The 16,108-nt window shown below is 41.1% G+C and overlaps 1 protein-coding gene across 1 annotated transcript in view; it reads left to right on the top strand.

The window, feature by feature from the left end:
• Positions 1–16,108, top strand: part of kcnh1a (potassium voltage-gated channel, subfamily H (eag-related), member 1a) — a 254,487-nt gene that overhangs the window by 39,343 nt on the left and 199,036 nt on the right. Inside the window, exons 6-7 of the mRNA XM_067988318.1 lie at positions 1,617–2,009; positions 5,424–5,853. Coding sequence (XP_067844419.1) covers positions 1,617–2,009; positions 5,424–5,853 — 823 coding nt within the window. The remainder of the gene's footprint in view (positions 1–1,616; positions 2,010–5,423; positions 5,854–16,108) is intronic.

The raw sequence follows: 16,108 nt of genomic DNA, 5'->3' as shown, positions 1-16,108 counted from the left end.
GCCGCGCTCCCGACCCGCTCCAGGATTCCCCGATTTTCGGAGCCCCTCCCGCCAGGAACGCACCCGATAGCAGGTGCTAAAATGGAGGCCATTATTTCCACAGTTACCTCTTTTAGTACTCTGGGATGCAGATTATCAGGTCCTGGGGATTTATCGGCTTTCAGTCCCATTAATTTCTCCAGCACTTATTTTACAAATACTAATTTCCTTTAATTCCTCCTTCTTACTAGTCCTTTGGTTCCCTAGCATTTCTGGGAAGTTATTTGTGTCCTCTTCCTTGAAGACAGAACCAAAGTATTTGTTTAATTGCTCTGCCATTTCCCTGTTCCCCATTATATATTCTCCCGTTTCTGACTGTAAGGGACCTACATTTGTCTTCACTAACCTTTTTCTTTTTACATACTTGTAGAAGCTTTTATCGTCCACTTTTATGTTCCTTGCACGTTTACTCTCATGCTCTATTTTTCCCCTCTTAATCAATCTCTTGGTCCTTTTTTGCTGAATTCTAAACTGCTCCCAATCCTCAGGCTTTTTTAAAAACTATTTTTTAAAAAAAAGCATCTGGCATCCCAGGTTTTACAAATAATGGCATTGAGTACAAAAGCAAAGAGGTAACGCTAAACCTATAGAAAACATTGGTTATATTGCAGTTAGAATATTGTGTACAATGTGTACAGTCGAGGCTATGGAGAGGGTGCAGAAGAGATTCACTAAGAAGATACCAGGGATGAAAGGCTTCAGTTATGAGGAAAGACTAGAGAAACTGGGGGTCTTTGCAATACAACTAAGACGATTAAGAGGAGATCTAATAGAGGTATTCGAAATTGAGGGATTTGATCAGGGAAATGGGGAAAAACTATTTCCATTAGTTGGTGAGTGGGTAACTAGAAGGCATAAATTTGATGTCATCAACAAAAGAATGAAGGAAGAAGTTGGTCGGATTTTTTTATGCAGAGAGTTATTAGGTCATGGAAAGATTCACTAGAAACAGTGGTGGAAGCAAAATCCACAATAGCTTATAAAAGGGAAGGGGCCTTCATGACAACGACAAATGTTTTTATGGATAAATACAAACCTTGCCCCACATTGTTGAATAATGCCCACTAACTAAACTATCTGGTGATTTACGTGCTTTGCATGCTGGTGATGACAATGCTGTAAGGTGGCTGGAATTATATGCTAAGTCTGCATACGCTAAATAATAAAGGGAAGTGGATAAATATTTGACAAAGAGAAATTTTAAAGGCTATAGGGAAAGAAGAAGTAAATGGGGTTAAGTGACTAGGTCTTTCAGAGAGCTGGCACAATTTCTATGATTCTATGATCACTCTGTTTTCTGAGTTAAATTTACCAAATAGCAATTTACCAAGATTCTTTGTCCTCTACAGTATACATCAAACTGAGTTTTGATGAAGCAAAGCATAGCTCTAGATGAAATAGAATCCCTTCTCGCTGCTATGATTTGGATCATGCTGTCTCCAAGGCCCTTGGATTGCTACACAGATATAGGTAGTCCGGGCAGCTTGCTCCCACCTCAGAAGTGTACTACTGTGTTCTATTATTACTAATCTCAATGTTTTAATATCTAATAATCATCATTTGTCTTTACTGTGCAGGTATTACAGCTTGGGTCTGAGATTCTTCCACAGTACAAACAAGAGGCACCAAAGACTCCACCACATATCATCTTGCATTACTGTGCATTCAAAACGTCCTGGGATTGGATAATCCTGATCTTGACCTTCTATACTGCAATCATGGTTCCATACAATGTCTCCTTCAAGACCAAACAAAACAATGTGACATGGTTGGTGGTTGACAGTATAGTTGATGTAATCTTCTTAGTGGACATTGTCCTCAATTTTCATACAACTTTCGTTGGGCCAGCGGGGGAGGTGATTTCGGACCCAAAGCTCATCCGTATGAATTACTTGAAGACTTGGTTTGTTATAGATCTGCTCTCCTGTTTGCCCTATGATGTCATCAACGCATTTGAGAATGTGGATGAGGTTAGTATCTGATGATTTGTACGTTGAGCTAATTTTGTAATCTACGGATAGTTGAATGACCTTCTGTAAAATAACTCTTCTCCCTGCCCCAGACTAGCAAGGGGAAAAATAAGTCACAGTTTCTAATCCTGAGTGCTATCCAGTTACTACTTCTGGAAAGTGCTTCTGTGTGGATGTCAGGTGAGGCTTGGCTGCGATATCTCCCTTGGCGAATGCCCTGGTAGATTCATCTCTGGAACTGTACCTCACCCATTCAGAGGGAAGAAAATTAGAGATTAAAAAATGTTTTTAGTTCCAGAGCTAGGTGGAACTTTACAGTGTATGAATGAATCAGTGGGGTAGATTTTCATCTTCACCACCTGGGTGGTAATCTGGCAGAGTGGATCGCACCCCCCCCCCCCCCCACCCTTTATAGAAATCAGTGGAATGAAAATCAGGCAGATCCTATTAAGGGCGAACGATCTGCTCTGCCAGATTACTGCCCGGCGGTGAAAATAAATGTCTACCTCAGTAAGTTTCTTAAATTAATTTGGAGTGTTCTTTGATATGTTTAAAATATGTAAAATTAACAGGATGTCCTGTTAATAAATTACATATCAATTTAAAAAAAATAATACATGGTTGAGTAAAAGCTAAAATTATGATTGGCTGGCCAGTAGTCAATAATTCCTGGTGATGATATTTAGGCCAGATTTTCCCTGGCAAATTGCCCGTTTTCAGGTGGTGCTGGAGCAGTACAGCAGGGAAAATGGGGCAGGGATGCCTATCACTGAATCGCACGTGCTGATTTTCCTACCACCTGAACAGGGTTTCAGTTGCCCACCCTTTTCCTGTCCTGTCACATTTAAATGATAGCAAGGGGGTGGGGCTTGGGAAACTGGGCAATTTGCCTGCCTTACTGCCACAGTACAACTGACCTACGACAAGATCAGATGTGGATGGTTGGGTATTGAGTCCAGTGGTACAGGGGCCAATCAAGAGAACTGCTTTGTCCTGGATGGTGGTGAGCTTCTTGAATGTTGTTGCAGCTGCACCCATCCATGTCAACGGTGAATATTCCATTACATTCCTAACTTCAGCCTTGTCGATGGTGGAGAGGTTTTGAGGGGTCAGGAAATGAGCCACTCGTATAGAATCCAGCCTCTAACTTGATTTTTAAGCCACGGTGTTGATATGACTGGCCCAGTAAAGCCTCTCATCAACGCTGACCCCCAAGATATTGATGGTGTGGGACTCAGTGATGGTGGTGCAGTTGAAGGTTAGGGAGCAATGGCTGTGCTTTCTCTTCTTTGGGATGGTGATCACCTGACACTTATGTGGCATGAATGAACACCTGAATCTTTATTAGGAATGCACTAATACCATTAATAATTTTTTAGCACCATGGTGCTAAAACATGCTTTTTTTTCTGCAGCATAATATGAAACTATGCACTGTTGGAAGAATATTTACATACTTATTTTTCACACTTCTGTGCCACTGCTGTCAAATGATGGTGTGTCAGGGAGGATTCCTGAACAAGTTCTTCAATACTGTAATGTTAATCCAAGAAATAGAATACAAAAGCACAAATGGCATTTTGGTCCTCTGCTCAGTTGTGTTCAGTGATCTGATTGCTGTGTTTAGACTCACTGTGGGAGTAACATTATCCCTATTCCTTCTCCAAATTGGCCTTATCCATGTTCCTGAGCTTGTGCCGCTGTAATAAAATGAAGTGGCAATGGGTTGTTTGCTGAATTGAGGAGAAATCCCTGTTCATATCCTGTCTGCTTGTGTATAAAGTGCTTTTCCACTGAGAATGGGGCTGATGGAAGTTTTGAAATGCTGCTTTTATTGTGTGTACCGAATCGTATTCATCTGATACACTGTGGTACGGAGCTTCATAGATTTATGCAGGAGAATACCAAAAGATGTTGCAGCTAATTGTGTTTTCTCTTTTTGTTTGTATCGATTTATAATGTGTAAAATGATGCACTGTATTTTGATTTACAATAATTTAAGAAATTTGCACTAGCATTAAATCACTTTTTTATATTTCATTTTCTTCTTGCTTTCTACTTTTTCCATTTGCATGCTTCTTTATTTGTGTGGCTTGATCCTCTTCTAACTATCTTTTGGGGTCTGAAGAACTGGAACCATCGTGCTGTGACTAAAGTAGGCTTTGCATTTCATAAAATATGTTTAATGTGTCTTCTCTAAAGTGCTTGAAAGTAATGATGGGCTACACATTTTCAAAATGCTGTCCTTATATCATTTGGGATTGGCATTTGTACAATAGATTGTTTTATTTCTGCTTTATTAATTTAATACAGCTAAATATAGGTCAAGAATTTGGAGAAAGAATGGCACAGAGTCTGTATACACAAAGATGTGCCTCAATGCCATGGCTATCGTGATGCTCAGTTTGTTTACTTGCTATCAAACTGAAATATTTAATTACAATCGATATAAAAATGTGTAAATGTTGTTTCTAGTATGGTCACCGTGTCATGTTTATGATGCATTGTGCAATTTTGAAAAGCTTTCTTCGCCATGCTGAAATTTATTTGCAAACACAGTGTGGGGCTGAAGACAACATTAAAAATTACATGACTTTTTTATCCTGAGTTGCATAAAGAGTGACCATATAATCTTCATTAATTCCATGAATGTGATTGGATAATTGTCACTTGCTATATTATTGAAATATCACAGGTGTGAAAATTGGAAATGGCAATTCACAGGTGAAATAAAACATAATTGTTGGGAACAGCATGTAATGTTTCTGAATTTCTTTAAATATGTGCTTAAGGCTGTACCAAAGATGCTCGAATAAGACAAACCTCAATCTGTGAGTGACGTTGAGTTCTAGAAGTTACTTTCATTTATGGCATAGACTATTCTGACTCATTCTTGGTTGCTGTTCCACATTAACCACAGAATAGTCATAACTCACTATCACTCAGATATTGCCTCTTTTCCTCATTCTTTTTGTAATACTTTGTTTGATACCCTTTAATAGCTGAATCTGCCAATAAAGATTCAAATTAGCCTGTTAGAGAGTTTAGATTTGCATACCCAATCAGACAACTAGGTTTTCACACATCTGCTAACCGGTAAAATTGTTACAGAGTAACTGCTAGATGTTTTTTCATGAGAAGCATACAAGAGTTGTGAAAAACTCTATGTTACTACTTTATATATTTTGTAAGTACACCAGATTGTGGATTTTAATGACTGACTCTCTTATTGTTACTGGTATACTACAAAATTAGTTTTTAGATTAATGTTTTTAAAAGTACCTATTTAATACAGAAGGACTAAAAAATCTGATATATAGCCTTTGAGATAGTTAAAATGTTCTATCATTAGTAAATTTATTTTGCAAGTGCCTATATATTTACTTATATGTATATTATTATTTCATTTTTGCAGGGCATCAGCAGTCTCTTCAGCTCCCTGAAAGTTGTTAGGCTTCTTCGTTTAGGCCGAGTAGCACGAAAGTTGGACCATTACATTGAATATGGAGCAGCTGTATTAGTACTACTCGTGTGTGTTTTTGGGCTTGCAGCTCATTGGCTGGCTTGCATCTGGTACAGCATTGGGGATTATGAAGTGATCAATGAAGAATTAAACAGAATCAGAACAGATAGCTGGCTCTATCAGTTAGGAGAAACCGTAGGAATGCCGTATCATTTTAATACAAGTGGGACAGAAAAATGGGAAGGTGGACCAAGTAAAGACTCCGTGTACATCGCCTCACTTTACTTCACAATGACGAGCCTCACCAGTATTGGGTTTGGTAACATTGCTCCAACAACTGATGGCGAGAAAATTTTTGCTGTGGCTATGATGATGATTGGCTGTAAGTACTTACAAAGGCTTTACTTTATTTTCTGTAGATATGGATGATAGCATTAGATTTCCCAACTTTTGTAGTCAGATGTTGGGTGCTAATTAGTTTATGTGAATTCTACGGGATAAGAATCATTTGAATATAGTGCATTCCAGATCATAACGACTAACTGTGTAAAAAAATTCTCCTCATCTACCCATAGGAGGAAGTGAAATAATTAGCACAAAGTTTCATGAGAATTTATTTACAAGCAGAAACAAAACAAAAAACAAATTAATGAAAATAACCAGAAAATGTCTGAAATATGAAGGATTGAAGTTATGTACCTGTGCCTTTTAAAGAAAATCTGGCCACCCATTTCAAACGTGCATCCTTTAGACTTGACATCCTGCATGTCCAAATGGTGTGAAATAGCAGGAAGGATGTTCCTACCTCCCAAATGCATCTTGTTGAAACATCCAGTGGATAAGGCGGGTATTTCCGATACCACTGCTCACACCCACCCCAGAAGCTTCTCTGAGGCACAGAGTTGGTAGAGTTCTGCGGGGATCGAACTCCCACACATTTTCCACACTCAGCTGTCTAATTAACATTGCTACAATGAATGCCTGGCAGTGGATATCCAGGCTTTTGTGTATTGGATGCCTCAGCCATGTAGGTGAAGGTCTCATTTATGGGAGCTTGATATATTGCTCTTTCTGTCTGCTGTATCTAGTTTTTAGATATTCTTTGCACTTTTTAATTTGCACCATGGAAAGGTAGAGATTTTTAATTACTTTCTCGCTCAGCTTTCCGCTCTGCTTTCTCTTTCAACCAAAGATTGTGTTAAAATAAAGGAATCATGACTTCTGCTTGGGGAGCGAGTACTGACCTGCACTGTCTTTTGTGTTGATGGTTACTAATCACCTGCACATTGATATAGTAGAAGTCCTTGCAGTTCATAAAAGCCATTGCATTCTGTTTAGAGATACAGATGGCCACGAGGGTACAATTAATAATGCCCTGCACTTTAGGGGATCTTGTGGAAAAAATGCAAGGCATACTTGTTTTGCTGTCATTTTTCCATGGAAAAGTGATGAAGGTGTTTGCCCTGCTGAATAACACATTTGATGGGTGCAGTTTTTTCCTGTGAGTTGACTGATGTTGCAGATGTTCCCTGTGGTAGTTTGAAAAGAGCTGGAGGCCCAAAAACTCACTTTAGTTGTGACCTGTAGCTAACATCTGCAGATCTGATTCCAGTTGACAATGCAACTCTGTCTGGTCTTCCTACAGCAATGGAGTCTGGGAAGGCAGCAGCCCTAAGACAAATAGATGTATGTGGGTCTGTATACATAGCTCCATGGGTAAGGGCAGTCTGCCTCTCGTAACAAGTGAACCCTCCTTGCATCCTTTCATTTACTTCTTTCTCCTCCAAAATACTCAAACACCAAGGAACACTTATAGCAATTCCAGTATTCAGGATCAAAAGCAAAATACTGCAGATGCTGGAAATCGGAAATAAAAACAGAAAATGCTGGAGAAGCTCAGCAAGTGAGGCAGCATCCGTGGAGAAACAGAGTTAACGTTTCAGGTCGAAGGGTCTTCGACCTGGAACGTTAACTCTGTTTCCTTCTCCACAGATGCTGCCTCACTTGCTGAGCTTCTCCAGCATTTTCTGTTTTTGTTTCCGATATTCAGAATTTAGACTGTAGCAATCAACAATATAGCTTGAAGCACTCACTTCCTGAAAGGCCGGATGTTATTGGTCATTATTGCCCATTATCACCCATTTTATACGGGTGATCTGAGCACACATGCTCTTCCTGCAAGAACATTGGGAAATTCTATAAGACTAATTTGCATTCATTAAACGGAGCTTTCACATATTCTGAGCGAGAGCACTTTAGGCTGGCGTTAAAGGCCAGCAGGAAACTACCACACAGAGCTGTTCAAGTGGGGGGTCCAGCAAAATATATTCCTGCCCGATTTCCTGCTTCTTGCATGCCTGTTTTGTGCCACTGGAACAGATCCCGCTGGCCGGAAAGTCTGCCTTTTGTCTCAAACCAGTAATTTAGTCACTTATTAGGGAGTGTGTCCAATTAAGTGTACACAATGTGATTTGCCAACATGATGACAAACTTCCACCAGCTGAGAATTAAAGACTCAATCAGATCAGGTTCAGAAGCCAAACAGAACAGTCTGTTTTCTTGCCATTTCAGAAAATGTCAATTATTGGGGTAGCTTCAGGCATTCTTCTCCCTAAGGAGAAGCAGCTGGAAAAATGTTTCAGAAGAATTTATCCTGGTGAAAATACTTACAAGTCACGGACAAATTATCTTGGTTTATCTGAAGTTGAGTATGTGAGGAGGTTTGCATTAAATGGGCAGGCCATTGGAGTGATATGTGATTTTAAGTACTCAAACTATGGAAAATATTTCTGTAAATTTCCCCCCTCTCTTGGGGAAATTAAACCATGCTAATTTGATTTTTTATTTTTGGTCATGGAGTTTTTTTAATGTCTTGGGAAGTTCACACTGCTAATATGCAAAACAGACTGAAGAGCAGGTTATCAAAGTATGTGGCACATTCTTTACACTTAATAAGTTTTTCCAAAAAGTAAAACATTGAGGTACTGGTCCTGTCAAAAGGGATCATACTCTGAAATCATGCATAAAGCATTAATGCACTGATTACAGCTGAGATCCCTGGTTCTACGCATGATTTTCATTATCAATTATTCACATGCACCAACCAAGCTGTTCCAGTACAGCTACAACACTGGCAACTACCCGACAATGTGGAAAATTGCCCAGGTATGTCCTGTCCACAAAAAGCAGGACAAATCCAATCCGGCAAATTAGCGCCCCATCAGTCTAGTCTCAACCATCAGCAAAGTGATGAAGGTGTCGTCGACAGTGCTATCAAGCGGCACTTACTCACCAATAACCTGCTCACCGATGCTCAGTTTGGGTTCCACCAGGACCACTCAGCTCCAAATCTCATTACAGCCTTGGTCCAAACATGGACAAAAGAGCTGAATTCCAGAGGTGAAGTGAGAGTGACTGCCCTTGACATCAAGGCAGCATTTGAGCGAGTGTGGCACCAAGGAGCCCTAGTAAAATTGAAGTCAATGGGAATCGGGGGGAAAACTCTCCAGTGGCTGGAGTCACACCTAGCACAAAGGAAGATGGTAGTGGTTGTTGGAGGCCAATCATCTGAGCCCCAGGACATTGCTGCAGGAGTTCCTCAGGGCAGTGTCCTAGGCCCAACCATCTTCAGCTGCTTCATCAATGACCTTCCCTCCATCATAAGGTCAGAAATGGGGACGTTCGCTGATGATTGCACAGTGTTCGGTTCCATTCGCATCCCCTCAGATAATGAAGCAGTCCATGCCCGCGAGCAGCAAGACCTGGACAATATCCAGGCTTGGGCTGATAAGTGGCAAGTAAACATTGGCGCCAGACAAGTGCCATGCAATGACCATCTCCAACAAGAGAGAGTCTAACCACCTCCCCTTGACATACAACGGCATTACCATCGCCGAATCCCCCACCATCAACATGCCAGGGGTCACCATTGACCAGAAACTTAACTGGACCAGCCATATAAATACTGTGGCTACGAGAGCAGGTCAGAGGCTGGGTATTCTGTGGCGAGTGACTCACCTCTTGACTCCCCAAAGCCTTTTCACCATTCACAAGGCACAAGTCAGAAGTGTGGTGGAATACTCTCCACTTGCCTGGATGAGTGCAGCTCCAACAACACTGAAGAAGCTTGACACCATCCAGGACAAAGCAGCCCGCTTGATTGGCACCCCATCCACCACACTGAACATTCACTCCCTTCACCACCGGCGCACTGTGGCTGCAGTGTGTACCATCCACAGGATGCATTGCAGAAACTTGCCAAGGCTTCTTCGACAGCAACTCCCAAACCCACAACCTCTATCACCTAGAAGGACAAGAGTAGCAGGCACATGGGAACAACACCACCTGCACGTTCCCCTCCAAGTCACACACCATCCCGACTTGGAAATATATCGCCATTCCTTCATTGTTGCTGGGTCAAAATCCTGGAACTCCCTTCCTAACAGTACTGTGGGCGAACCTTCACCACACGGACTGCAGCGGTTCAAGAAGACGGCTCACCACCACCTTCTCAAGAGCAATTAGGGATGGGCAATAAATGCTGGCCTTGCCAGCAGCGCCCACATCCCATGAACGAATAAAAAAAAATTATTTGAACAGGGAAACCAATTACAAGTATGAGTTTTGAGGGAGTGGATGGAAGAGCATACTTTAAAACTGTGGTTATAATATCTTTGCAAAACTAACAGAGGGATTCCAACATGCACATAACAGTCTGTTATTGAGCTATATTTTTGGTCATCTGAAATAAAGATGAAGATGTACAAATTGTGTCTATTTGTATAACCCAATATAAATATGTAAAATATTTGCAGTTTGCTGCATTCTATATAATCTAGCATTAGCGAGGGGACATAGTTTCTTGGATAGAAGAGAAAATGAAGGGAGATGAAAAGATAACTAATACTCCAACACTGAGAGGAAGTTAATGGATTAAATGCAATCTGCTTAATAAAGAAGCATGAACTTACTAAATTATATAAACTATCACCTCAGTAAGGCAATTAAAAGATACTAGTAAAAGAAAAGAATGTGTAGATAGCTAAAAGCTCAAAAAGGTACGTGATCTGAAATTAAAACAGGGCTGTGATAGCCCCGAAGGGAATCAGGCTCCTCTGACTTCAATAGGACCCCAATTGCCATTTTTGCACATTCTGGCCAGTATCAGCTGGCAGCCCTGCCGAAGAGGACATGAAAGGTGAGTTTTCAGCCTGGGATGATGCCGCTACGGCTCCCCGTTCCTCCATAGATCCCGACCTCCCCAAGAACCTACCTTCCTCCAGTCCGGAGCCGGCTGCTGGTCGCAGGGCACTCAATTTCCAGCTGCAGCCCACCGGCCTGATGCAAGTGAGGCCCGGTCCTCAAAATGGATTGGGCCTCCCTACGGGACACCTGTGTTCTACTGGGTAGCTACCCGGATACCGCTCTGTGGGAAAATCCACCCTGTAGATTGTTTTTACAAAGTACTTATGCAGACTGAATAGAAGGCTCTCTTTGTAATATCTGTTATTAACTTTGTTCAGATCCAAATATTCCTATGCTGTTCATGCTCACCTATTGCTGTCAGTCACACATCAAAAGGTCAGCACTAGCATCATGTAATTACTAAAACAGCTAATTTTATTAACTGGATTAGTTGCCTTATGTTAGTTATTTTTCTTGAAAACTCTGTCGCATTCATGTGAACATAAGACTAGTTGACATTCATAAATGGTATACCTTAACTTGGTGCGATTCTCCCACTGTAACTGGCAGAAGTATTATTGCTAACGCCTATGATTACTAATGGGAGGCCAGTTGTCACCAGGCAGCTCTTGTTTTGATCTATATGTATTTTAGTAGGTCAAAGCATTTTTGTTAAGAGTCGATACCTAACAGAAGTATTAAATATTTATGTTGGACATTCCTGTCACAATAGGATTTCTTTGATAAATGTTGCATAATCTGTAGTAAATGCTGAGTCTTGAAACACCCAAATAGTACAGAGAGTTGTAATGCCAACTACAGCAGTTTCCATAGAGGAGTTCAGTCAAGCTTGCTTGATTGGTGTACTGTGACTTCTTTGTCAGATGCCTTAGGGAAAGTCCTGCTTTGGATGAAGAAATACTACACTTATTACTCGTATATAGAAAACTCTGCTGTATTTCATATAGCCAGGCTTAAGGTTTCAAAGAGATTTCTTGGTGACATTCTGTGCAGTCAGTACCTTTCATGGCAGATGTTACAGGAAAATACACTGGGAAATTTACCAAAGGCTGTTGCTTGAAGTACATTGAAATTTTGCAGTGTAGTTAATTAGCAAGGATATCACTTAATTATGATACACAGCCAAGTATTTAGTTTTAGATGTGTTTGTCTGCCTCGTTAGTAGAAGCTTCTAAGAACTCACTGCAATGGAACCTCCATTATACACGCTTCATTTATCCGCCTTTCCAGTTATCTAGCAGAATTTTCTTGCGATAAAGTCTTGCATGCAACGGTGTTTCACTGCACAATCTGAAAGTAACAATTTGGTTCGGTCTCAAATAAATCAACTTCACAGGCCAAGGAGGATTAAATTCAATATATGCAGTTGATATTAAATTTATCTTTATTTTCATGTCTAGGCTATTGCTGTATATGTGTAAAATAAAAATGGAGCTCTCAATTGTTTATTAATTTCCATTAATCTCCAAGAGGGGCTTCTCCATTATGGTGGATAATGGAAGTTCCACTCTACTTTGCTGCTCCCGTCTATCTCTGGAAACCAGTTGTTTCAGAAGAGAGGAAATCTGAACAAATATTTTCTCTATTAGATTTCTAAAATAATATTGTGGAGAAAAATAATTTAAGCACAGTTTTATAGACCATATGATAAAGCACATAAGGTCACTTCTATAATTGTGAATAAACTGTACAGTGACACCTAAGGATGTATTCTAGAAATATATTTGGTCTCTATATTAGTAAAGAAGCCATGAACAATTAATTTTAATTCCAAGACAACAGTATGCCAGATGGGTTATAATGAAGTGCTAACCTTTGGACAGAGGCCATGTTTTTTTCTAATGCAACCCGAAATTCTAATGCAGCCTTGGGATGAAATAATACTGCAGAGAATGCACAGCTTTATCCCTATAAAGTTTTTATTGGGCATTAAAATGAGATATTATATTGCATTTAAATTATTGAAATATTGGTTATTGCAATGTTAAGATTATTGCATCAAGTAATTGAAATTGACAAATGAAATCCATGGAGTTGATTTGAACCCGGAGCAGGTTTTGGGCGGGCGGGGCACGGATGAGTGCGAAATGCACTCGTTGGCCTAAATTTCAGGCCTTCGGTATTTTAACTCTTGTATCTCATTTAAATGCCACTGGTCCAATTCATGCCCGGAATGAGTATGAAGAGAGTGCTGATCTATCCTTGGCCCCTCGTATTTCTCATCTACATGCTGCCCATCGGCGACATCATCCGAAAGTTTGTCAGGTTCCACATGTACATTGTTGACACCCAGCTCTACCTCATTACCACCTCTCTTTGATGAACTGGATTCTTTTTTCCCCTCAGTCTGGTTCAGTAAACACTGAGTCGAATACACCTTTAAAGTTCAACACAACTTTAATAGCAGGTCTTAGTCTGTAGCTTCGATTCAGACTCCTGAGGGAGTCCGGACGATTCTAACAGAATAAGGAGACAAAGACATATACAAAAATTCATACCTTTATACCGATCAATAGGGGTTGGAACATCATTAACACAAGAGTCAACACCAATCATAAGCTGGACATAGACTGGCCATGCGAGGTTACCTAATTTCAAGCCAATCACAGGTAGCCCATGGCCTGATCATGCCGCAGTGACAGACACTGATGGATGCATCCTTTCTTCTCACTAGGAATGTGCCTTTTGGTCTTGCTAAGGTGTTACCAATCTTGATTAGCTCGCAACATGGAGACACTCAGACCAGACCCTGAAACACATCAAAGACTCTACATTGTTAAGACAATGCAGGCCTGCTGACTACGCAAACATATGGCCCAGCAGGGGGGGGGCGCCCTTTACCAACCTCAGCTATCAACTTATTAACCCTTTCCTAACCATTGTGCATTCTGCTATTTTGCCACGTAGGCATTTTAATATTTTACTGGACACTGACCACACAGGGATTCTCATCTTGACCCCTCCACTGCCTTTGATTTGTCACACTGATTGTCCGACATCCAGTACTGAATGAATAGAAATTTCCCCCAACTAAATATTGGGAAGACCGAAGTCATTGTCTTTGATCCCTGCCACAAGCTCCGTTTCCTTGCCGCCGACTCCGTCCCTCTCCCTGGCCGCTGTCTGAAGCTGAACCAGACCATTCGCAACCTTGGCGTCCTATTTGACTCTGAGCTGAGCTTCCGACCCCATATCCGCTCCATCATCAAGACCACCTACTTCCACCTCCATAACATCGCCCGTCTGCACCCCTGCCTCAGCTCATCTGCTACTGAAACCCTCATCGATGTCTTTGTTACTTCTAGACTTGACTATTTCAATGCTCTCCTGACTGGCTTCCCATCTTCTACCCTCCATAAACTTGAGTTGATCCAAAAATCTGTTGCCTGTATCCTAACTTGCCCGTTATCCCTGTGCCCGCTGACCTACATTGACTCCCGGTCCAACAATGCCTTGATTTAAAAATTCTCATCCTTGTTTTCAAATCCCTCCATTGCCTCGCCCTTCCCTATCTCTGTAACCTCCTCCAGCCCTACAACCCTCTGAAATCTCTGCACTCCTCCAATTCTGGCCTCTTGCACATCCTCGAATTTAATCACTCCACCATTGGCGGCCGTGCCTTCAGCTGCCTAGGCCCTAAGCTCTGGAATTCCTTCCCCAAACCTCTCCGCTTCTCTACATTCTCTTCCCTCCTTTAAGACGCTCCTTAAAACCTACCTCTTTGTCCAAGCCTGTCCTAATATCTCCTTATGTCTCAAATTTTCTTTGATAACGCTTCTGTGAAGCGCCTTGGGACGTTTTACTACGCTAAAGATGTTAAGGAAATGCAAGTTGTTGTTGTTGAGTGGATGCCGGAGGGTGAATATCGGGAGACCCATGGTTGCCCGCCGGCTTCTATGAAAGTGGCAGGGAGGAGGTTTTGGGAGGGTCTCATGGGAGGGAAAGGGAGATGGAGTCTAGAAGCAGGAGAGGCCACAACTATCCTTGTGGGAAAGTTTAGACTTACCTGACAGGACCTCTTCTCTATTCAGACCTGCATTTGCCTGGCAGGAAAGCTGCAGCTGCTTTCCTGCTTAGGTCACATATAAATTGCATCAGTGTCCTATTGATGTAATAGAAACCCAATTTTCATAAATTTATGAGGATCCCACCTGCTTTAGGTGGGCGCCTCATTTGTCTGCCAAACTCTGCAGGTTAAAATCGGAAATGGTTGGGATCTGAGTGGGTAAGTAACCTGCTTGTTTTAACTGCTCACCTGCCCAGCAGAAACTGGGCCGTTATGGTTAAAATCAAACCCTATCAGTTTAAAATGTTTTGCTTGTCTAGTGATTGTTATGGAAGCTGAAAAGCACAACACAATATGTCATATTTTCTGATGTGTCTAAATGAATTGAATTTGTGACCTTTTAATTAAGCTACTCATGAAGTAATTCGTCTTTGCAATTTTTGATAATAGAATTGCATGACGTGGCCTTTTGGGGTACAAGCTAGATCATAGGCTATGATTTGCCTTAAGTCTCAAACCATCACACAATACATTCAACCAGTGTAGAAACAAGAGCATCACTACATCCATCTTTTATAGCATTGTTAAAACTGTGATAAGTGTTTTCAGAATACTCCTGGTAATTTTAATTGCTCCCTGTAATTACCTATTAGTTCAACCATATGTTGCACGTTCCCTCTGATGCCATGACTGCTAATTTTAGTTTTTCATTACTTTATTTATTTTATTAAAAAATAATGTTGCTCCTCTGATAGCTTAGCTAATTAGGGCAGGGAGTAGCTCAGCCATATTGACCAAGAAATTACCAGGTTCAATCCCTGTTCTGGACTGAGTTATTAGTTGTGTTAATGGTCTTAGTGCCCTGGGTTATTAAGGTTAAAAGTATTCATGGTTTTTGTTCCTGGACACAATCCAGTGATCCCTGCTGTAAGTGTACTTTGGGCAAGGACAGAATTGATTGTAATGCCTTTGCAGTAGAATAGCTTGCTGACACTCATTGTCTAAGCTAATTTATGATGAATGGCCTCTTGGGTGAGATACCAGATGGTGACTTCCACCTGTGGAATCGAACCCTGAAAACAAGTCCAATGGCTTCAGGAGAGTGGGAATAGAGAAAGGTTGTGAAAATATATAGGGTTGGATTTTCCTGTGAGCGGCGAATGAACAGCACCCGCCATTCGTTAGACTTACACTTGCTCATAGACTTTTCATGGACTTTTGCACGGTAAGTTTCTCCCATCGGGTGCACAATTGAATGCGGCAGCCTCTACATTTGGGACCTGTATGAAAGTGGCAAGCAACTGTGTATCTCCCAATTAATCAGATTGAAGCATCATTAATGAGCAGAGCAGAGTCAGAACTTGGAAGTGTAAGTTAGAATAGTTTTTTTGATTCGTTCATGGGATGTGGGCGTCGCTGGCGAGGC

Source organism: Heptranchias perlo, chromosome 8 (genome assembly GCF_035084215.1).
Source record: "Heptranchias perlo isolate sHepPer1 chromosome 8, sHepPer1.hap1, whole genome shotgun sequence".
NCBI lineage: Eukaryota > Metazoa > Chordata > Chondrichthyes > Hexanchiformes > Hexanchidae > Heptranchias > Heptranchias perlo.
The sequence above is the reverse complement of the archived record's forward strand: the minus strand, read 5'-3'. Positions and strand labels throughout refer to the sequence as shown.